This window comes from Lycorma delicatula, chromosome 4, assembly GCF_047948215.1.
Source record: "Lycorma delicatula isolate Av1 chromosome 4, ASM4794821v1, whole genome shotgun sequence".
In the NCBI taxonomy this organism is placed as follows: domain Eukaryota; kingdom Metazoa; phylum Arthropoda; class Insecta; order Hemiptera; family Fulgoridae; genus Lycorma; species Lycorma delicatula.
This window is the reverse complement of record NC_134458.1, coordinates 98,585,343-98,611,375: the sequence shown is the minus strand read 5'-3', so window position 1 is coordinate 98,611,375 and position 26,033 is coordinate 98,585,343. Positions and strand designations below refer to the sequence as shown.

Sequence of the window (26,033 nt, the reverse complement as noted above, 5' to 3'; positions counted from 1 at the left end):
TCTCACCACACGAAATAGTATTTTTGGCATTTGATCAGATAAAAAAAACGTCACAAATTTACAAGAAGCTTTTTAGCAAATAGAACCTCAACAATCTTTTTTGCCTTATGTACAGGGGTCAACAATTAAAAAAAATGTCTTTCGGCATGCTGGAAGGCGAAGGTAGATTTCACCAATATTAAGTAAGGGATAGAAAAGATTTCCACCTTAAAGTTAAGAAAAAACTTCAAACTTACTCAATACGACAATGATTGCATGTGAAAAAAGGTAAAAAAAAAAAAGTTCAAAATTCCAGCAACATGTGGTCATCCCTTGCTGTAAGGATTGTCATATCAAAAATTGTTTCAATAAAAGTTTTAGGTAATTTTTAGAGGACTAATGACCACTTTAAACCGATTCAATACTGTGCCTATTAAGGAAGGTATGATACTTTTGTCTTCATAATCCCATTTTTTCAACCCCCTGGGCCAATGGTTGGCGATATCAAAAAAATTTACTTAGACAAGTTGTAGGCCCTTATCCAAAGAATAGTAGGAACTTTAAACGAATTTGATATTTTACTTAATAATAAAGTTATAGTGAAATTTTGTTTTTTTTTTTAAAAAAACCCATTTCCACCCCCATGGTCCAATTTTGGTCATTAATGAACTTGACCGATATTTTGGGACGAGTTATTTTTAACAAACAATTTGAAAGTGATTAGTGCAAAATTACGGCAGTTATTGTGTCCACAAGAAAGTGAAATATATATATATATATATAAAAATGTATATATAAACTTTTGAGCTTGACGGTGGTTTTGGGGTCTAGAGGATGTGAAACACGAAGATAAGTCAAAATTTTCCAGAAATCGAACCATGGTATCCATTACAATAGGTAGCTTTCTTATGAAATCTATTTAAAAATATATCGTAAGAATTTTATTGGAATTCTGTCTAGAGTTTACCTCTTCTGGTAAATAAAATATAAACAGATATTGAGTATTGCTAATTTAGCTAGTAAGCTTTAATTTCATGTTACATTTGTCAACTTCTTAAAAATTCAAATTTCTCATACATTCCATGATAAAAAATCATGCTTTGTATAAGTACTTTCTAACTAGAGCATACTATTCACTACTGATTATGGCTCAAACAGAAGACTTTGTTTTATATTAAATCACTTATTTTGTGAAAATGAAAGTCCATGTCAGGCAAACCAGAAAGCAGAGCAAAGATGAATCAGGCAAGAAAAACAACTTCATTTACAATATTTTTAACTCGGATGTTTTTAACACAGATGTCAGAAAATAGTAACATAATAAAAGTATGTTTCCCAACAAGCAATTATTTTGCTCTCTTAAGTTGACTTTTGCAATTCTTGTAAGGATTCTTGAGAGAAAAAATTTAGAATCTTTAAAATAAACTACAGAAGTTAACAGGTAAACTTGAATAAGCCCAGATATATTTTAATATGTTTTTTTTTTCTTACTTGTGTTGAATTATCTACCACAAATATTGAATAACTTTTATAAATTATAGTCAGAAGTCAACTGTATTTAAGAATTTTTTTATGAATGTTTATTAAAACATATTTTATATTTATTTAATATAAATACTGGTACAAGTTCTCAAATACAAACTCACCAGATCTGAAGTGAAGTCGAGTAGGACGATCTATGCCTCCTGGTAAACATGTTGGTAAACCAGTAGCAGAACAAGTACGATGTGTAACAAGGCCACAATCTAAAAATATAATTATCAAATTTAAGTAATAGTAATTAAATCTTGTACATAAATTAATTATAAAACATTCTGTGGGTTTAATTTGCAATTTATTACGACAATTTTCTAATAAGAAATACTGTAATTTTTCCCATAAAGTTTCACACATAAAAAATAACAACACGAAAACATATACAGTAAAAACCCTCTTAAACAACACCCTAACTTGTGTGTATAAAACTGACATTAAAAGCCATAATAATTCTAACCTCTAATAATTCAAGAGGATTCATGTAATTATTAAAATTAAAAGAACAAATAGAAAAATTCTTTAATATAATTGAAAGGAAAAAACTTCAATTTTACAGTCACCTTTATAGAATTAATAATAATACATTAAAAAAGAAAATAAATGACCAATTTGCAAATTAAAAAAATGGAAATATGGTGTGCAGAAATCTTTAGAGATTTAAAGGATAAATAAATTAACAATTAATATAATCCACCTTACCAGCATGTTGATATGTTCTCTAGATCTTTTGGCTTACTTGGAACCTATCATCAGGAATTAAAATTAATGCATTAAATTCAAAGTTTAAAAAATCGTATTTAAACTTTGACTTTAATACATTCATTTTAACTTCTGATGATGGCTTCAAAGTAAACCGAAAGATCTAAAGAACATATCAACATGCTGGTAAGGTGGATTACATTAATTGTTAACTTATTTATTTACCATATCAGTGGTACCATGTTTGAGAAATTAATTTAAAAGGTAACTGCAGAAGATATTAATTTAAAGAAAAGTTTAGAAAAATGATCAAAGAATGAAAGAATTCTGGAACAAATCCACTCCGAAATATGAGGAGAAACATGGACACAAGAAAGAGGATAAAAACAGTCAGAAAGAATGAAAAGACATGGAAAAACATTAAAAGAAAAAAGAAAGCTAAATGAAAGTTGTTACACAGTACTTCTGCTGGTCAGGATCGAAGAAAAAAAAAGGAAAATATATTTAGATAATTGAAATGTTACAAACGCTAATTATTGATCAACTGAACAAATAAAATAAATATGTAGTGAAATATATTTTCCTTATTTCATTACATGAATTTTAAAATTCAAAGTACAATGAAGTAAATCAATGAATAAATGATTGGGTAAATAATATATTACCCTAATAACTGTAATAATAATAAATTAGTACTGAGTATGATTGAAAAACTGCATCATTTATAACGTAATGATTCTAAAACATTTGATTAACAGAAAGGATAAAATTCCAATGCCCAAAGCAATTTAAAAAAAAAAAAAAACATTGGTACATACACATCAATAAAATTTAACAACATTGATTACAGTTTCCCTCATGCTGATGACATTTATTAATTCTAATGATAATCCTAATAAGTAATACCACTAAAGAGCAATATGTATCTTATTAGGAATAAAAACTTCAGTTGAACGACTATAAAAATTTGAGAATGGCAACTGAATTATTATTATTATTGGTAATAATAGTAGTAGTAGTAAACAAAAATGATAAAAAATAATTTGTGAGAGTTGCCACACATGTATTTAATAAACTGTTGTTTGGAGGATACTTCCCTGTGTGTTGGAAGAAGGGGATTGTGAAATTGTTTAAAGTTGGCGACAAGGATCCTGCTGTTAATTCATCATATAGGCCTCTAATGTTACTTCTGGTTACTGGCAAGGTCTTTGAGAAGGATCTGTACCTGTATATAAATGAGAGGTTAACCTCGCAAAGAGTTGATGAAGAATCAGTGTGGGTTTCGTCCCAGAAAGGGTACTGAGGATGCCATACTCCGTGTGATGAGTGTGGCAACAACCAGTGAGACGGAATATGTCCTGGGGATTTTCCTGGACATTTCCAGAGCATTTAATAATTTATAGTGGCCTTCTGCTATTTACAAACTTCAAAAAAGAGAATGTACTGTAAGTGAATTGCAAGTTATGCAAAGTTACTTCAGTCATCGGAATGTGCTGCTCTGTGAGGACAGCCATGAAATTAGCAAAACACTGTCTAAGGGATGTCCCAAGGGCAGCATGTTGGATCTTTTATTGTGGATGGAGGAGTTTGGTTCTCTCTTGTGGCTGAGATTACCCAGAGGTGTTGCATTGTGGCTTATGCTGACTATGGGCTCCTGCTGGTTGAAGGAGGCTTGCAGAGGGAGGTTAAACTCCTAGCCAATCAGGCTTGCAGGATGCTTGAGTTGTGGGATCATCAACATAAGATGTCGTTTAGCCCAGAAAAGACCAAGATGATGCTCCTCAAAGGCTGTTTGGTGTGAGTCGGCAAGTCTGTGTTTTGATGGCAGGCCAGCATATAAAATATGTTCAGGTTCAAAGTTACTTTGGAGTGTTTCTTGATGATAAACTGCAATTTAAGAAACACCTTCAATATGTCACAATGAAGGCCTGCAAAGCCTTCTTTGGTATTTGATGTGTGGTCAATCCTGATTGGGGTCTTAAGTTTAAGACCATGAGCATCCAGTATAAAGGCATATGCAAGACTAATGTGCTGTTTGCGGCACCTGTTTGGATGGATTGGCTAAAGTATAAAAATTATCAGGACATATATTATTAAGGGATCAATGCCTAATATTGTTAATGGTAATGGATGCATACTGTACTATTTCATGGGAGGTAGTCTTGGAAATTGCAGGCGTGAAAATGATAGACATAATTGTGTCTGAGAAGCAGCAGTGGTATGTTGCTAAGAAGTCCATTGAGTTGACTTTGGATAAAGTTCGAGAAATTGAACAACATGGTAATGTCTTGTGGCAGACCAGATGTGATGAGACAGTGGGTGGGCGTTATACGTATAATCTCTTTCCAATTGCTGTTGGTTTGTGAAGCACCTCTTAGGTGCACCCTAATAAATATGTGACGCAATTTCTTTCTGGCCATGGTGCTTTTAGGGACACATTGCAGAAATTCAGCCTGATAGATTGTGGGATGTGTCCTCAGTGTGGACAATTGGATGACACCTACCATATTCTTTATGAGTGCTCAAAGTATGGGTTAATGCGCACAGAGACCATATGTCGGCTTGATCTTATTGGGGTGGCGTTGGATCTCCGAGTAAACTGGAGGAGCCAGGCCAAATGGGCAATAGTAGAGAGTTTTATAGTGTACTTAGCAAAGGAAAGGATTGCCGAGAGAATCTAGAGCCCTGCTTGGATTTCTCTTGTATTCTGTTTTTGTTGATATTTTTTTTTATTAATTATGTTTTTGTCCATTGTTTTGTTTTAATGTTACTGTGTTGCTATTGTTCTGCATAATATTTTTATGTTTCATGTTGTGTGTTGAACTCACTTTTACCTTCTATGAGTAGGTAGTTCAGTTCCTCTGTTTAGTTGACTCCTTTCAGTCTTACTTAAGACTTGGTAAGATGTGTTTTGTTTTAAGTTCATTAAGTAGTAGTGCACCGATGGGAATGTCACTTGTGGCATTCCCATCAGTGGCATCCTGGCCAAGGTGGACTGGAATATGTCAAAAGCCAAGGTTTCGAAGATGATCTTCAGTAAAGCCCGTAAGCGCTAGGAAAGGAGTGGATGGCAGAGGGTGTCTTCCCCTATGGGTGTCAGGATGAGGTAACAAAAGATCAATGATAAATAATTTTACCAAAATTTATGTCTCAACATTTCTGTGGTTTAGATTATTATTGAGGAAAGGAATTACAATTAGCAGCGTTACTATTATATAATGATACATTTTACCAAATATTAATCTGACACTCATAAAGAAACAAAACTTAGAATCAAATGTTTTATTTACTTTAAGAAACCTAGAAAGAATTATTTACCAGCAAAAATTGTTTTGTACTAATCTTGGCACTACACACAGTATATATAATCAGCAAAACGGGGTTCATAGTCTGGTTTTAACCAAATACAACTGTCAGAAAAAAGCCTAATTTATGAAATGTCATGATCAATAAACTAATTGCAGCTACAATAATTTTTTTTTACAACTTTATTTAATCATTTTGTGTTCTGAAAGATATTAAATAACATATGTAGATTACCATAGTTCAATGTAACAATTAATTACATTTAAATAAAAGAATTACAAGTTAAATATAATGTGACTCTAAAGGTATTTTAAATTAATTTTGAGCAAGTCATACACTATGGTGAGAGTTTGTTGGTATTTATTAAGAGTGGTTATCAAATAGAAATAGGAAAGCTGCTGGGAAATATGTCATTCAGAGATAATATTACTAAAAAAGAGTAGTATCCTAAAAGGAGTTTTACTATATATATATATATGAATTTAAAGAATTACTAAGTAAAATGCAGCTAGAAAGGAATTCCAGTTTCCATGCAACCCACTTGGCCAATACTAAAAATTATAATCTGAGATGCTTTCTTAAAATCACATCTACAATAAATCTATAGTATAGGGAATCACATGTTTGATTATCATATATAGATACACAAGATAGGCACCATCTAACAGTTCTGATAAAAGATGGTAAGAAATAAATTTAAATGCTGATTAATACATGTTGTGAATATAATATATGTAAAGCAGCATACCAACTAATTCACCAATGTATGTATATAGTTCAATGAAAATGTAACAGAGTCAAAATATTAACTTTTAAATTTGAACTATGCCCAACAATAATTTATGCAGGAATGGATAGAAAATTTCATGATGTATGTAGAAATAAGTTAAAAACAACAAAGCGGAAAATTATTCAAATTTACACACTTTTGAAATCATAAAACTGAACCAATTTTATAAATAAAGGATTTTCAATTACTCATTTCTAAAGATTTCCATCGCTACTGTGACTATGTTCAGTGACTGGTGTATCTATTCTCACCTTGCCAATAGCTAACGTTATTGCTTGTAGGTTCTTTTTAATTACGCAAACATAAGATTGAAAAGCATTTTGAATTTGAATTGTATCTGTTAATTTAGTATATTGATACTGTATGTTACTGCAAGTTCAACACGCAGCTCTGACCAGTACAGATGTGTTTTACAAAGCTCTCTTCTAAAAGTTTTAATTTGTGGTTTCTGTTACTGTTTTAGGATTTTCATTTTTTTAGTTTGTTTAGTTTTGTTGTTTGTGTTTTAGTTTAACTTTTGTTGTTGTTTGTATTTAGATTTTAGATAATTTTTATTATTCACAGTTTGCTTCGATGGCCTAGGCCATTTGGGCTATTTTACTGGAAGTTATATATATATACTTATAGACTTTTGGGAGATTTCTAAATAGGTTGTTGTGTTATAGTTACTGTATTTTTATCATTATTTATTTAGGGTTATTTAGTTAAAGTTATTTATTTGATAGGTAGTTGTTTATTTTATTACCATTGCTAACGTTGGAAATGGCCTTGGCAACAGTAGCCATTTTGTTGTTTCTGATAGATCGTTGCTCAGCTTGTTTACGTTAAGGTTTGTTTCTGATAGGTTGTTACATTTGTTTACTTTAGATCTGATTGGTTGTTTAGTTCAGTTTTCTGTTGTTTATATTTTGTGATTTTGTTAGCTAGGTTGTGTTATTTATTTTATAAGATGAGTGGTCGTGAATCTTGATTAAAACAGGCCATTTTGGCTGTTGAAAGGAATAGTGATGGCTCTGATGGAGATAGCATGAGTGTGGCAACTTCGTCCAACCAGGCACAGAAAAGTGGATAAAGAAAGGTAAAATGATGCCTTCACTAAAGGAGTAGTCTGGAAAGTTCAAGAAGGCTGATGAGACAGCAGGTACTGCCGTGAGAGAATCTGAATCTGATTCAGATTCCAACACTAGATTAGTCGTGGAAATTTTTGGCCCCACAAGTCAGGCAAAACAAGTTTTACCACCCCTGAAGGCAAAGAAGGCTGAGGTTGCAGCATTGAAGAATTTAGAGAAGCAGTTGGCCTCCAATGGATTTGATATCCAGAGATAGTCACTGAACTAATAAGTATGTTTAATGGATTGTGTAATGAGGTGGAAGAGTATGTTTTTAATTTAAAGAACATTAAAGAAAGAAGTGCAACGTATATTCTATCCCGTGTGCAGAAGTTATGTTAATTACAACTTTTGACTGTTAAAAGGAATGAAATGTTCCAAGGATATATTAAGACGTTTAAGGATGGAATGGATGAGAGAGTAAAAACTACTCCTCCTGCACTGGCTATGAGATTACTGTCTGAGGTCATTTCAACTCCAGCGGTTTCTATACCAAAGGTGATGTTGGTTGATAAACCGACTGATATTTCCTCAGCTTCCTTCAAAGGTTAGGTGGTAAAGACATTGGATGCTAGGAGGCGGGGTCTGTGGATTGTCAGCCTAAAGGAAAACCCAAAAGGTATTAGAATTGTGGCTGACGATACTGAAACTGAAAAAGATATAAGGGATAAGTAAATATCCAATTAACACTGTTAACACTAAGCCTCTGTGGCCGCCACTGATTATTATTTATGATGTTCCATGTGAGATGGAGGAAGAAGATTTCATGGATGCTCTGTGGGCCCAAAATAGTGTTTGGGTGTTTTGATTAAGATTAATTACAGTCTAAGTTTAAAGTTGTTGCTCAGGCTGGTAGAAGGGATAGCAAAGTGGTTCACTATATCATTGAATGCAATAAAAAGATGTGAAACATAATTATGGAAAAGGGTCATCTCTTTATAGATTATCATTCATGTAGGGTGAAATACCACATTAGGGTTATTCAATGTTTTAAAAGCCTTAGACTTGGGCATGTAGCAAAATTTAGTAAGGAGAAGAAGATTTGTTTGCACTGTTCTATGGAAAGGCATCATTTTGATAGTAGTCCTGTTAAGAAGGAGGGTGGCTCACCAACTTGTGGAAATTGTTTCAAGTTTAGAAAGCCGGCTGGACACAATAGTAAGTCAAGTGACTGTCCCATGTACAAGCGAGTGCGGGAATTATTAATTAGTAAAATTGATAAATAGATTGTTTAGAATTTTAGTTGTGAGTTGTCTTGTTTGTTTTAATTTAGTCTTGTAGGTTTTACTTTATTTGTATCTTTTGTAGGTCTTAGGTATTTATTTGTTATTTCTGTTGTTCTCTTTAATGTTCTTTTCTTTTACAACGTTTTCTTTAATGTTCTGTTTGTTGTACAGGTTTTGGTTACATTAAGTAAGTTACATTTTTATTGTGTTTTCTTTAGTGTTCTGCTGTTGTTCATATTTTTAGTTTTTATATTTGTTTTATTTCATAATATGTTCTGTTGTTTTCAATTTATGTTTGCTTCTCTGTTTTGGTATTAGGTTTAGCGTTTGTCTGTTTGGGCTTGGCGCTGTGCATTGGACTCATTCTGCCGTCAGTAGGTAGCTTTCACCTCAATTGGATGGTCTTGTTTAAGACTTGTATAATGTCTGTAGGATCTGTTTAAGAGTAGTACACTGATGGGAATGTCACATGTTGGCATTCTGACTTAAAGACAAGATAAAATATGTCTTGAGGCCTTAAAGATGACCTCCAGTAAAGTCCATAAGGGCTATGTACAGAGGGGGTGGTGTGGCAACTGGATCCATAACGAGGTGGGTGTCTTCCCCTTCAGGGTCAGGATATGCGTTATTGCATTTTAGAATGTTCTAAGCACGTTAAAGCGTGGTCAGTCTTTTTTTGTGTATATGTAAAATATCAATCGAGGCTATTGTCAATGTTGATAGATATGCATAGAAAAAGACACCTTAAAACATTATGAAATATATTAATAGACAATAATAAGACTCAATGAACAGATACTTTAATTCAAATCTAGCACACTTTTGTATCAAATTCTACTAAATATGTGTCTGACTACTTGATAAAAAAACTTTCCAGAAATTATGATAAATGATGCCACAGTGAAAAGAGCAGCATTCATCACTGAAGATGATCTCAAGAGCAACTGCAAATATTTTGAAGAAAGTCATTAAAAAAATATTTTATTTATAAAACTGGTTTTAAAAAGTTTGTTCTCTCATCTCAAAAGTTTTTATAGTTTTAACTTATTTTCATTGGGGGTCATCTTGGCCAAAAACAAAGAGTATGTAAAAGTACTGAACATTTTACACAGTAAAAATTAGTATCTACTTTTACACAATTATTCAATCACATAAATTGTGATTGAGTGATTGATCATATAAAGCTTAGTATTTAGTAAGTAATAAATAATATAAAAAGAGATTACCTTGACAAATAAAGCCCTGGTGCAACAAGCCACGCATGTACTTGTTACATTTATCACACCTTTCAAGATTAGTAAAACTATGTTTTTCAAGGCGATGTTCTGAGGCAGGAGCATTATTGTCGATACCAATATTTTCATTCTGTGAATCATTACCTCTTCGACATAATTCATCGACACAAACCAGAATTGCTTTCTGATGAAACTCATCTTTGATCCCCATATTCTGTAAAAAAAATGAATTAAATTATAATGTGGTAACTAATTGACTAATTTACAAAAAAAATCTCTGCATAACTGAATAAACCACGTTAATTATAATATTATAACTACTTATAAATTATATTTCAACTTCACCTTCACCTCAACGTTACCATAGGAAGCAGAAACATGTAACTGCAAGAATACATATTTATGACAACCTGACAATATATGTATTAAGTTCAGACTTTAGAATGACGTATTGCTATTACAGCCAACAGCGTGTTGGCTAAACATGTAGACTCAATAGCCTGATATCTTCTGCTGTTTATCTCTGTGTATTTTAGAATTAATAAAATTTTACCATTTTAATTGCACATTATTTCTTCTAATATTGCTTCTTACACTAGTAATACTCAGAAAAAGTATTATGAACACATACTATTTTTGAGTATATATACTCAGAAAGAGAATAACGAACAAATGTGAGTAAATACTCAATCACATGTAATATTTAAAAATCTAAAATTCTTAAAATAAAGAATCACAAGGATTAGTTTCAAGAAATTATAGAATCGTTAAAGCGGGAGGGTCAAAGTAGAAGGGTCATGACAGTAGGGATGGAGAGTGGGAAGAGCTTAACATCGCTATTTATTTAACGACCCAACTCAGGAACAGTGCTAAAAGTAGTTTTAAGAATGGAGGTACTCCAAAATGTGTCAATAATACGAATGTTAGAGTGACCATGCTACAAAGGCTAGAAAATAACACTCAAATCAATTATGATAATCCTAGTGAAATATAAAATATTGTGAAAATTTTAATTAGCTGTAACTTATCATGAGAGGGGAAAGGAATGATCAAAACAATGCTAGAACAACCAGTAAAAAGTGCAAAAAAAGAGAGGCCAGAAAAGAGTAAATACATAATCACAAAGGAAATAGATACTATCAAAATTTTAAGCTGGGTATAAAGCACAATAGAGATATATAAATATATGATGACATACATAATTATATGCATACATTGTATTATGCAGCAACATAGACATGTTTTATTTACTTTTTATATGGAAACCTTTCTTTTTTTTTATTAGAAGAAATACTGAATGGTGCAAATTACTTACTGCAAGAAGAAAAATTTAGTGTGAAAGTAAATAAAATTAAAATAATGGTGATAAAATAAGAAAGAAGAGAGGATATGAGGAATTAAATATTATGTTGGAGGAACCATAAAACTGCAGATAAGCAGTATAATTTTGTTATTTAGGTAGCAAAATTACAAAGGATAGATAAAATATGGTGGATATAAAAAGTGTGCTGGTATAACTGAGGATAACTTTCAAACAAGAGAAGTCTGCTGGCATCAAATATAGAACTATGAATTAGAAAGGAATTCTTGAATATATATTTCACGTGAAATGCAATACTTCATGTTAGCAAAACAAGAACATAAGAAAAACAGAAAGAAAAGGATAATAGGTTTGGAAATGTAGTGTTACAGGAGGGTGTTGAAATTGTATAGGTCAATCAATTTTTTTTAAATAGAAGGCTTTTTAAACAGACTAGGTCGAATTATATATTAAGGAACAAGCTTTATTTAATTTGGTAAAAGAGAAATACAAAGTAGGTAAAAACTATAAAGGAAGACAAAGATTTATAAAACGTAGTTGATGGTGTAGGATGTAAATAAGTGAGGTTAAACGATTTGCACAAAACAGAAAGGAATAGAGAATCTCATCAAATTATTCAACTGACCGATTAAAAGAAAATTATATGACACTATTTGTCTTCTTCTATGCATACAGGTTTAAACCAATGTAAATTGATGTACAGTATGAATAAAATTAAATAAATAAATAAACATTATATATCAATAATCAAATAGTCAATTTTTTATTACTCCTAAACATAAATGATATGACTACCACTGATTTCATCAATCTCATCATAAGGAAATAAATACATAACTATAAAAGAAAGTGCTTTTTACTTATTGTTCACTAGCATACATGCACCCTGTAAATAGTTTATAAAAAGTTTTGTTTGTACAGTTTTCTTTTTTAATAATGCTTACATGTTTGAAGTGAAAATTTCAAAGAACGAATTCAAAAGCACAACAGAAATACAAGCACCTAGTTAATCTTGGATCTATTAATCAACTTCTTTGTACACAACTATGAAATATGTTTATGAAGTATAAGATTTAAAAAAAAAAACCTATAAAATGGAATGATAAATTACGATGATGATAACCATGAATTATATAACTCTCAAGATCTTTAAAGATCAGATACAAAGAAAAATCACACATAGTACCCAAGGAAAACAGAAAGAGATGAACTTTATAGCACTAAAAATACTTTATTCACTGCTAAGATCGTCTTCAGTTTTTTAATGCAATTTTGTTTTAAGAAAAATATTTTTAAATGATATTTATATTTTTATAATGCTAATTAAAATATAATTACATTCACTGCAAACTAATAATATCATTGCTGAAATCAATATTGTCAATTTAAAATTTTACTGCTTTCATTGTTATCTTTTATTGCATCATCTAAAACTTAATTAAATTAATTAATTACTACTGTAATCTTCATACCACAAGTTTTATTATGGTAGATAATAAAAAACTAATATCATTTTTGTTAACAATAATTTTTTTTTGTATCCATATAACTTCATTAAACATTAATTGCAAACTACCAAACATTTTTTCAGCGCGACATTAATAAAAATTTTACATACAATTGAAATATAAAGATATAAGATATTAAAAAATAGTAATATGTAAGAAAATGTAATAAACTATAAAGAAAAAAAAAGGATAGTTTATAGGAGACACTGAATGATATGATTTCCTTAAGTTTCTCATATGTTTTAACAGTTACACTATATTAATTAATACATCTAGGTTGTAGTAGGAGTAATATTTTACAAGTGTTTTGAGAAAATAAAGAACTTCTTAAAACTGAGACATTATCGTAACTGTCCATGCACATATTAAATCAATTGTTTAGTCGAGATAACAATGAAGTGATAGGTACAATTTGCCATGAATGATAGCATAATGACCAGCTCCTTTTCTCATTCATATTTAACAAATAAATTGATAGTCCGAGTACCTCGACTGCAATTCCTATTAGTTTCAAGAAGATGGCTAGTTTCTTTCCTTACTCGATAAACTCTAACAAAATCAAATACTCCATCGATTTCAGAAAAACAATTACCATGTTGCTGTTACAATTTGAACAGAATAAGTAACGATCTTTATGACAAATACAGTAACCATAAATTTGACAGTTGCAGTGAAATTCTGTAATCTTGACAGAAGACATGTTTACAGTAATACAGTTACAAAATAATCATGAGATTATTATCTCTATCCATAAGCAGAACTAATATTAACCATCTAGGGATTCTTTTTTTAATCAAGCAGGACTAAGATAGTTTATGTTGTACACATAACAAATAAATTAAAGTCCACTCCATTAATATTTAGAATTGATGTAAACAAATGTTCAACTAGATTACTGGTGGGTCATATCTTTGAGTTCACTGAAAAAACTAAGCGCAGTATATCTCAATATTATTAAACAACACAAATAATATTAATATAGCTTACAATATTAAATTGTTTATTTATAATTTAGTTATATACCATAGTCTGTCAACTATGGTACGAATAGTTTTACTAACCTAACTTAACATCGAAACTGTTTACATCAATTCCATGTATATAAATAAACAGCTGTAAATAATAATTTTGGACAACTTTACATCCTAAATAAATTTCTTTAGTTAAAATGCTAAGTAATTAATACTACTTGTATATTTTTCACAAATCTGTTAAATCACATATAATAAGTCAAAATAAAAATAAGAAATCATGAGAAATGTCTCACTTTATTTTTGTTGGCTCAGACTCATTTTTGTTGGGCTTTACAAAATCCAACACATGTTTCTAATTTATAAACTGATTTTGTGGCAAAAAATATTTGATAGGTGATTAGTGGTGTGAATGTATGAAGAACAACAGAGCATGCACCACAACTGTGTCATAAAATAAGTTAACTAACAACGACTGGACTACTTGCCGATAGTATCCCTGTAATATGAACTGGAGATAGAATATGTTACTATTAAACTTGGTGTTCCTCAGCACCCTGCATCTTTAATTACAATTTAAACCCTAACTATTTCCCATCCATTGACACCAACTGTGCTGATCACATTCCTTTCCATAGAGGAACAAAATAACTTTCACAAACGGTACATATATGAATTGTAGTGACAAATAAGATTCAAGTATGACCATGGTTAACCAATAATCAAGCACAACCAATTTTACATAAAGTAATAGTAATTATTGATGCAGGAAAAATTATTATTTGTATCACAAATCTGGTACAAAAGTACTTGTGACCCAAAATTAAAAGTGTTATAATCAAAATTATTGTTTAAGTGAACTAAATTCAAGTTCATCAACTACTGCCGAAAATTTTTTACAAGTCCTTTTAAGAAGAAAATTTGGGAATTTCATTATCAAATCTCTAATAATAACATAAAGTTAGACTGAAATTAAAAAACCTAAATTTCCTGGATCTTGGTTTAATGTGTATAATTACTTTTCTATTAACTACTAAATTGTTACTTTTTGTGATCTATTTTATTTATCTTTACATAGTTGCTTTAATGTTATTTCACAAATTTATTGTTTAATAATAAACTGGATATTTTGTGATGCTGCTCTAATCAAAGTTTTATCATTGTTGTTCTGATCCATCCAACCAAATGGGGTAATTCCTTTTTCTTATCCATGGAATAGCACACCTACACACGAGTAAGTAAAGTCATTATTCATAAGTATTTCAATATTCAGCAAACATTAATAGTGTATCCCATATGTGCTTGACGCAATATTAGTTCACTGTTATTTTGACAAACCAGTATTATCTACTGCTCACTCGGTCCTTAGAACATTTTCAGATTTAGTTCATTAGTTTAACCTAAAGTGATATATATTTTTTTATAAAACTAAATACATAAATAATATGTCTAACTACATAACAATATATCAATATTATTCTGAAAATGAAAAAAACCTACAAAATCTTACAACTTACCATTAGTTTGTCTCGATCTAAATGTAACAAATCAGTCCCTTTTATATCTTTTGACTTGAACACATCTGCGTAACGGTATAAATTTAATGTTGCCATCCATTCCACAACATTTGCAGAAGTCCATTCTGTGATTGGCTGCAACAGAAAATAAGCCGTTATTGGGATCAAGCAACCAACTTTTTAGTGTTTTTTTTAGCTAACTATAATCTTATATATTCAGGCACCTGCCTGAGTTGAGCCTTCATTAAGTAATATTGCTTCTAGCAATGGTGTCATTTATCAGCACCAAGCGATTATTGTCAAAAAACCTATCTGGCCACAGAATAAATGTATGATATTTATTAACTAGATAAAATCTGGTCTGCTAAAAAGATATAAAGAAAATCTCAATTTTTAAGCAGGCACTTAAATTTTACTAACTGGTTCCAAAAAAATGTTATTGTTCTGGGTAAATTATTAATACCATCTAAACCTTTACAGTTCATGTGCTCAGTTTTGAATATGTTATCATTCGATTTTTATTACCAAACAAAGTTTCATCAATAGATCTATACAAGTAACTGACATTAAAGAACCAACATTTGTGTTACAGGGTGGAGGGGAATCTTACCTATTTCTCTAGTATTTTTCTCCCACCGAGCTCTGCTTGACCACAAACTCTTTCAAGTATTGTTCATTGTACCACTTTCCCATCCGTTCCCACCTTCCAGTACTACAGTGAATCGTCAAACACTAACTTTGACAGAGTAACTGCTGGCACTATTGAGTAGAAAGGAATAGGAGATATGTGGATGGAGCAGCAGTTCAATAAGTTTTGATGTTGGTTATTTAATAATGAATGCCCTAACATAGAGTAGCTCAGTTAAGTCAGATGTGAAGTTAGGATATCCTTAAAAATTGAACATTTTGAAGATGATTTTTCCCCAATATTAAGGAGTCCCATCTAAGTTTACAGTACTCTAGGTTGCACTTTGCAATATGGAAGGTGTTAATTTTCTTGAGACTAAAGAAATAGTAAACAGCTAAGGTAGTCAAATCCACAACTGTCCAAGGTTAAGCTACATCTTTTTGAAAGTGCTAAAATAAAACAGGATATAAGAATAACTCCATTTCATGAAAAATATCACTTATACATCACTGAACTGACACACCAAATATTAATGCAAATCCATAATACGTTCTGGCACACTCAATTTAAACATTATGTAATTAGAATTTCTTCCACTCACTGGTAGAAACTTTTAAAGGGAATTATTTCTAAAATAACGAACACGATAAACATTCTGGTGGAGAACTAAGTCTGTCATGACAAAGAAATTTTCACTTCTGGAATAAGGAGTTTGATAAAAAAAAGTAGAACTGTTTACTTTTGAAGGAAGATCATATCGAGAAATAACTGTAAATTAATTTTCAATCAATAAATAATAACCATATGGTACAGATATAATTATAATCCTCCCCCTCACCATTTATGTTTTATGCAATATAAAAGGAATTAGTCAATCACCCAAATATTTATACACTAGTCTGCATATCATAAGAGAACAGTTAAACTTAATTTAAAGAAACTTACAGTTTGAGCCTACCTTTACATTAATTCAAGCACACATCATACTAACATAAAATATTTATTACACAGGAAGGAGGTTCTGACTCTCTCTTCACAGAAAAAGAAATATTTCTGACATTTACCAGCCTAGAATGCTTTTATTAATAGAGATATTAAGATGTAAATTAAACCCTAAAAATTTGTAAAATTTTGTGTAGTTTTTTTTTTAATGTCAGATGGGAAATTCCTTCTCTCTTTGTAAGTTAATCTGTTTAATTCTACTTCAGTTATATATGATATGGAAGAAATCACAAAATCTACAATCCTGAGTACATAAATTACTTAGAATTTTGATCGTGGAGTTACTTTCCTGTAAATTATAAAACTTATTCCAAAACCGTGTTCTGAACTGATGTTGTCTAAATATTCTTTGAGAAATGTCACATACATAGACTAGGACAGACTAGTGTACCATTAAACTGTGCAAAGACAAATAATGCTGCTATTTATTAATAGAATTATATTCAGTCAGGAAAATGTTAAATACATAATAATTTTATAGTAACACAGGTCTTAAAGATCATGTTCTGTTGCAACATGTGCCGACTATGTTTGAAAATCATCTGATACAAATAAGCATGTATCAATTAAATTTTGTGTATATATTTTTCAATTTTACTTAAAAATCACTGATATAAACATATTTTAGAAAATTTAAATTTTAAGTTTCATTGAGTGCTGAATTTCAAAAGAACTGTTAAATATATTCTTATAAAATAAAATTTCATAAATTTTCTAATCTATCAGAGAAAATGCTATTCATAATGTTTATAAGTAAAATAATAATCATATAAGCACAAAAATCTGCCACATGTTATCACGTATAACAGTAAAATTATCTAAATTTTCTTTTCATGTCAATCAACAGTTTTTCTTATCAAATTCAGTTTATTAATTTTTAAAACTGTTTAAAAGTAGAGTACAAAATAAACTATTCTTAATGGATTAAAAATTAAAATGAACATTCCGAATAATATGATTTCTGACATAATACAAATATTTTTTTGATTTTGATTTAAATAGAAAACCACCTTCACTAAAAAAATTGTATACTTAATATGCATCATGATAAACAGAAAATAATATATACAAACGTGAAATAATATACAATTAGAGATAATTCTTCACTGGAAGATAATTAAATAGATGAGATTATTTTAGTATTTTAAAATATACTGTATTACTTTACTTGGTATTTTTTGTTAGCTAATCAGGTGGAAGTAAATATTTTAATAGCGACTTCATAATTTAAACAGAAATGAGTTGTATTTATATAAAAAAGGAGCTAAATATTTATCTACACTCTTGAACAAAGAGCAAGTTCTAAATACATAGCACAAGGATTATTCAATAAGTAGAGACAAGAATTGACAAAACCCCTTAAAGTAAATAACATGTAATACTATACCTAAATGATAAGCTGTTTGTTATCAATTCAAAACAGCTGATTCATGGCTACTTCCATATATGTTCACGTTTGAAAAACAAGATTCTATTGTAATAGTTCTGGTTTTAGAGGGTGTAAAACTATCTGACATTTACTTCTAAATGCTCAACCTGTACTAAATAGGCTGTGAAATTATTCATGAGCAGATCAAACAGTTCAAAAGAGAACTATTAATATTTGGTGTGTCAGTTCAGCGGTGCATAAGTGAGTGTTTTCATGAAATGGAATCATTCTTATATTCTGCTTTATTTTAAATTAACTTTTTTTATAATATTACCACTGTAACTTACGACCAATTGAGGTTTAAACTCCAGGTGAGTTATAGTAAAAAGAACTACAGAAATGTTTTACACAAGCACTAATACAACACGTTTAATTATTCATAAAAAACTGAATGACTGTAAAAACACGTAACACAGGTTTAAAACTGGTTGCAGGCAAATAAGATGAAAAACCGACTTTAAAAGAAACTGTTTTGATTAAAATAGACAAGATTTTAAAAGAATAGTGACTCGTGATTAATCTGGATTTATCATTATAAGCTGGAATCCAAATAGTAAAATTTGGAATGGAACATCACAATTCTTTAGTTGGTGAAAAATAAAAGATTCAGTCACCCTGTTAAAATATGTCAATGATCTTTTGGTATGCTAACGGCTGATTTTTTATGATCTTTTTGAAGGCCAAAATAGTGACAATAACGAGTACGTGATAGATATACTTAAAAAAATAAATAAATAAATAGGGAAAAGGATTGCATTCTCTTCCTGACAGTACAATCAACATTTGATGCGTTGAAAGATTTGACCGAGAGGTTTTGTTACATTCATCTTTTTAACCCAAAACTCACTCCATCAGACTATTTTTTTGTCTAGGCCTTCAAAACTTTTTCATAGCAATGAAAATGTAAACATAAATTTCAAAAACAGCTTAGAATTCGAAACAAAAAGTAACTGTTCGCAAAAAAAAATTGTTAAATCTGTCAAACAAACCATACTAAAACATTTATGTCTACTTATTAAATTATTTATGTATCCGATACAAATATTAACTAAATACTACATATGAGAAGAATGTTCGTCACATTGTGTCAAACAGGGGACAATGTCCCTTGTTTGACACAATGTGTCAAACAGGGAGATATGTCAAACAGGGAGAACAATGTGTCAAAAATGGGAGATATATATAATTATTAACGAGTAATAAGGCAAAAATACAATTTTCTAAAAATGTCTGAAAAATTCCTACTTGAAATTTTTCAAAGAAATTGATCTTTGTTTTAAAATTGTATATCGTAACTTAGGACGAATAAAATTTAATTTAGATTACGTATAAGAAGAAGGGAAAAATAAATATTGCATTTCCGCACAAGTCTATCCCTGATTTTTCAAATAACAAAAAAATTAGTACAAGGTTATAAAAAAAAAACATGGAAAATATGTTAAAGAACTTTAATTGCATGTTTAAGAAATAAAACATACTTAGAACTTGTTTAAAGCAAGTGGAAAAGGAAAAATATTATAACGATAAACAATCCAACAAAATTGATATATTCCATGTTGAAAACGCCAACTAAACGTATTTTTTTACATTACGAGACTGAAAAAATGGTGAATCTAAAAATCTGATGTTCTCGTGAATTGTGGATATAGGAGGATATTTATTAAATTAAAATTTTAATAACGATAGTAGTTGATAGTATGTACCACACTAATCAATAGTGCATAATACCGCCGAATTTCGACCGTTTAAGTGAAATTTCCAAAATGTTTCCTTACAACAACGATTCAAATACATTATAGTACAGTCGACATGAAAATGAACCGGATAAGAAAAAAAGCTGACGGAAAGTTGTAATAGATTGGTTATTTATTCTTATACAGCGGAAAAATAATGATACATGAAAATAAACCAAAAAGTTTTAAAAAATAGATATTTTTAAACTATGATCAGTCCCCCAACCCCCACATTACCCCCAAAGTATTTTTTTCGTCACTTGCACTACTAATGCGTGTAGGAAAAAAAAATCGTTTAAAAATATCCAAGAAATAAAAAGATAACTTTTTCGATTTTTGGAAAGGGGGAATTTTGGGGCAATATTTTTTTAAAAATGGTAAGATAAGGTGCGCTTGTACTGAACTTAATATAAAGTGCCTGACCGGGTTCGAATCCCGGCCAGGCATGGCATTTTCACACACGCTACAAATCTCATTCATCTCATCCTCTGAAGTAATGCTTAACTGCGGACTCGCAGAGGGGATATAAACATCATAGTGATTTAAACAAAAAAAAAAAAAAAAAAAAAAAATATAAAGTGAGGTAGTGTTTGAAACATTTTGAGAAAATTGACCCCAAAATTTTTACCAACGAATCCCCCCGATACACGAGGTCTCTGTACAAAATTTTATCGATTTCGGTTTACCCAGCCAAAAGATATTAAGCTTCAAACACGCCAACACACGTACAAACATTACCCGCCGTTTTTGTTTTGTTTTTGGTGTCCATTGGTGACGAAAAATCGAGGAATACAAAAAAGACCCCACAGCCCATTTTTAACCGATTACCATACTTTCCTTCTTGCAGCGTAGTTTTAGAGCTATAATTCTCCTGAAAAATTAAAGTACGAAAAAATGGATTTACGCCGTGAATGTTAAAGAGTCTGCATACAACTTCATAATCGTATCGGATCTCGATACGTAATTTTTCCTATCTTTTACAGATTGATCGATTTGTTAGTTACGATAGCTAAATTTCAAGAAAAAGTAAACATCGAGAAACATTCACAAAAATGTTTTGCGAATTTAGCCGACCTTCATAATATATATTTTTCGTAAATACTTTTACTTTAAATATATTATAGAGATACTGTCTTCATCAACGATTTTAAATTATTACGGCATCGATAGCAGCACGATAATTATAATTGGTTACTTACGAGTTATGAGAAAGGGGATTCATACTTGTAAATACACAAAACGAAAAGAAACTGAATAATAAAATATTACAAAATTACATTTAGAGCAATAAAAATGATTCACCGCGTTAAACGTTTAAAAACAAAATAGTTAATAGTTTTTGTAATTTTATGTACGTATAGCCGAGCAGTTATAGCAAGGCGCTTGCGAAGGGGAGTGATGTTTGGCTGTACTGTTTAGCCAGCACGAGAATAGGGTTGCGGTATGAGGCATGCGGAGGTAGCAGGCCCCTTCGTGATTGATACTGTCTCTCTCACACACACACACGTATGTAACGTCTGTCTCTCTCACACACACACACGTACGTAACGTCTGTCTCTCTTACACAAACGATAGAGCTCGCCGCTACTGCATTTTTTAAAACTCTATTCTCGTTGTGGACGAACAGTAAGTAGGGGGAAAAGCGCCTTGCTAGAACGGTTCTGCTATACGCCTGATCTTCAAATGTAATTTTACAAAATAAAACCGCTTTAATGTACTACATAAAAAAACTGCTGGTAAAATTAACAATATTTCGAAACGGCTAATATTTATTATTAATTTCTAGTTTAAGGGCTTACAAAACAAATGCATATGGAGGTAGAGCATACGATATGCACAATATATGAGCTTAATCTTTGACGACGCTGATCGTAAGGTACCCCGACAAACGCGCTCCACGATACATCAACGTACTTCTTTATCGTGATTTTAACGATTACTTTACTTTAGAGATTTAATAGAGGGATAACTAAGCGCAGTTTTTATTTTAGAGTGTATTTATAGAAAATTTAATTAAAAAATACAAGCTAGATACGATAATGTTTTCTAATAGATTAAACAAACATACAAAAAAATATACTGAAAAAGAAACAACCAAAAACATGGAAAAAAATACTTTTAAAAAAAGCATATAATTAATTCAAAAAATGCTTCGGGTGAGGAATTAAAATGATATAATACACAATAAAAATAAGATGAATTTTCAAAGGCAAACATTCTTAAATGATTCCAGTTTTATCTACTTCAGATCACAACGATTACTTTTGCGATCTTAAACTGTCTTTCCTTAATTAAAATAATAAAATTAAAAACTTTTTAATCTCACAAAATTTAACGAGCTTTTGCTCATATTCGACTAACTAATATGATCATACCGTCGTTTTCGAGCATTTAAATAAAAACTGTGATCTGAAATTGATTCGATTAACTGAATAAAATTTTTGTTTAATATTTAGTTCGATTCTTTATTTAAATATTTGGAAATGTAAACTGAAATATTTTTAATAAATGTGTTTTAAAAAATAGACCGATTTTAACAGATAAGTAATTTTTAAAATTATACTTGGATTAAACTTTAGAAAACTAAGCTTATTTTACCGTATGAAAAAGAAAATCCTATACAAATCAACGTAATGATGGCTAGAACATAAAAAAAAAAAACTTAATAAAAAGGAGTTAACGCAAAGGTAACGGATTCCATTAACTATTATGTACGTGAAAAAAAAAAAAAATAGAATGCTCCGTAGCGAATATCTTCAGAACTTGTTGCTACTGAATACCGAACAGATAAGAAAAAGAGTGCTTTGAAAAAATCATCTAATCAACTTCGCCGGTAAAACCAATGATTAGCCAAAACTATTTACGCGTATACTACGGCTTTTGAATTAAACATGAAATGTAACGAAAAGGATTTTGTGCGTGCGATAGCGGTTATCAACCGTCATGATAATACTGCAAGCGATCTTAAAATTAAAAACATTCTGAAGTCTGCCTCGCAGTAGAGTGAACGGTAGAGGAAAAAAAGGAATCGGTCGATTTTTACCGAAATCCAATTAATATTTATAGATTATCAAAGAATTTTTAAATGAGCCCACAATTAAACTGGGAATAAACGAGCTCTGTCTACGTTAAGACCGCATTTAAAGAAATCGTATACTGGAGATGAGGTGACTTGTCCAGTCCACCGATTGTTTTTTTTGGGTATATATCTTATACATATATATAGAAAAAAAGCGTAGAAACTTTCAGGACGTGTTCTACTGGTGAAAATAATGAAAAACGTTCATATAAACAAAGGTCTGGAAACGCTTTGTTTTCGCGTTACGGCTAGCGAAAGATTTTGTCCGGATTTCAGCTCTTCTAATAAAAAGAAGACCTAGTGTGATTTTTGGGACCCAAATTAAGGAGTAAAGTTGGAGGTTTCTTATGTAATTTCAGTCGAGAAATAGGATATTGTAACTCCAATAGTTTTTAAAATATCCGACGTAAAACACAAAATTCAGTGTCGAAAAACAAGTTTTTTTAGGTTGGTAGTACAATAACTTTGTTAAATGACTAAGTAAATGACTGGTTAAATGCGGAAGACTTAGTAACAAAATTTGTACAGAAATTAATTCTGAGAAAATTAATGTAAGTACAGCCAACAAAAAGTTCATAAAAACTTAAAAATCGGTTTTTTATTATAACAAAACGGACGAAAAATAGACAGAAAATAGTATAATTTTTTCTGTACCTAATAAACATTACTCTTAATACAGCAAAACCAAAAAAATAAAGCATATAAAATAGTAAATGGTAACAGAATAACACAAGTCAGTTACAGTGTTCGAAATTTCATCGTTCATAATGTACACAGCACTCTGCCCGACGGAGATTTCAGATGGCTTTCCCTATCATTTCAGGATTGTTTCGTATAAATTCAATAGCATTTCGTATTTTAATGAGTAACTCTTCTTTAGTATTAAATTTTTTTTTGGTATAGTATCGTTTTCATATGGCCCCACATGAAGTAATCTAGTGGCGTTAACTCACTTGATCGTGGTGGCCAATAGATTGGTCCACCACGCCCAATCCAGTTTAAGAAATTAGCATTCAAGTGATTTCTAGCTACTAAAGAAAAATGTGACGTTGCATCATCGTGCTGGAAAATCATTTGCACTCTACAAATTTGTAGAGGTATATTCTCCGAAAGAGCCGGCAAACTATTTTTCAAGAAATGAACGCATGCATCTCCCGTAAGGTTTTCATTAAAAACAAACGGTCCCAGAATTTTGTCATAAATAATGACACACAAAACATTAATGTGAGTTTTATGTTGGAAATTAGTTTCCACAGTACCATGAGAATTGTCTTCGCTCCATAAATGGCAATTTTTAGAATTGAAACCCCGCTTCTCGTAAAAGTGGCTTCGTCAATAAATAAAATTAGATTTACCTTATCAGCGTTGTCTAGCAAACCGATGACAAAAGTTTAAGCGATGGGAGTAATCTGTTGGCCGCAAATTTTAAACCCTCTGCAGGCGTAATGAATAATGATTTTCTTTCCGTAGGATGCGCCACACTTTGTTTTTGACAAACCACTGCGACATGAAATAGTGCCTGGGCCACGCTGAATCACATGATGTTCATTATTAACAAGATGACTTACTTCAACAAAAAACTAACAAGTTGAAAGTTACCCTTTCGTTCGTAAATGCTGATACACCTAAGAAAAAATTTTCGTATTTGGAATCTGCTTTTCAGGAAACCTCTCCTGATATTTACGTCTAACAGCTTCAGAATTTCCGTTACAAAATCCATAAAAATTATGTCGGCATATTCCTCGTTAGAAAATCCATAAAAATTATGTCGGCATATTCCTTGTTAGAAAATTGAAACGGCATTTTTACACTACGATATGATAACGCTACACTTCCTTTATCTATATGGTAATTTATGACAACAAATTCAAACGAAGTACACAATTTTCATTGTTGACCAGCTGTTAGTATTGCCAACCTATATAATTACATTTTTTTAAATATTTTTAAAGTAACAGACATTTCAGTTTAGTTATTTACGTAATTATTTCGTTTTACCTGTGTAAATTATTGAATATACACAACTAAAATATTGTTTCATAAATTTTGTATTTCTTTTAAAATTATTTTCAGTAATTAGCGTTTTTGTTTTTAAAAAGGATATTTATTAGGTACACAAAAAAATAATACGATTTTCTGTCTATTTTTCGTCTGTTTTGTTTCAATAGATAAACCAATTTTTTAAAAGTTCCTATTTACTTTTTTTTATCTGTATTAACATTAATTTACTCAGAATTAAATTCTCTACAAGTTTTGTTAATACATATTTCGCATTTATTAGTCATTTAACAAAGTTATTGTACTATAAACCTAAAAAAACTTGTTTTTCGACACTGAATTTTGTGTTTTACGTCGGATACCTTAAACTCGACTGGAGTTACAGTTCTGGGAACTGTTTTATCCTACTTCTCGGCTCAAATTACGTAAGAACTCATCAACTTTACGCCTTAATTTTGGCCCCAAAAATTACAGTAGGGCGTCTTTTTATTAAAAGAGCTGAAATCCAGGCAAAATCTTTCGGTAGCTTTAACTCGAAAACAAAGTGTTTCCAGACTTATGTTTATATGAACGTTTTTCATTATTTTCACCAGTAGAATATGTCCTGAAAGTTTCTTCGTGGGATAACTGTATAGCCATGCCAGTATTTGTTTCCAAATATAAAACGGACGTGTCCTCTTGTTCTCGACCGCGTTCTCTGGTTAGTTAATCGTAACCTACATCTTATTCTGTATTTGCTTTCTTCTTACGGTTATTATTACAAAAATTCTACTCATTTTTGTCTTGAAAGCATGTTACAACTTGTCGACTGATGACAAGTTATACTGATTATAAGTAAGATTTACTTGTTTAATTCAGTGCCAGTTGATTAGTGAGGGCATGTCTATTTATTTTATTTGCTTTCTAGTTTTTTAAAGGGCAATTTTTTAAAAGTAAGGACGAAAATATATAGCCGTATGGTAAAGTC

General features: G+C 30.7%; 1 protein-coding gene across 8 annotated transcripts in view; it reads right to left on the bottom strand.

Moving 5' to 3' along the window:
* The window catches only part of Pi3K21B (phosphatidylinositol 3-kinase regulatory subunit alpha), a 300,183-nt gene that overhangs the window by 47,803 nt on the left and 226,347 nt on the right, over positions 1 to 26,033 (bottom strand). For all 8 annotated transcript variants that reach the window (XM_075363761.1, XM_075363759.1, XM_075363758.1 and 5 more), the window contains 3 exons: positions 15,198 to 15,332; positions 9,872 to 10,094; positions 1,626 to 1,724 (listed from right to left, as the gene is read on the bottom strand). In XM_075363761.1, coding sequence (XP_075219876.1) covers positions 1,626 to 1,724; positions 9,872 to 10,094; positions 15,198 to 15,332 — 457 coding nt within the window. The remainder of the gene's footprint in view (positions 1 to 1,625; positions 1,725 to 9,871; positions 10,095 to 15,197; positions 15,333 to 26,033) is intronic.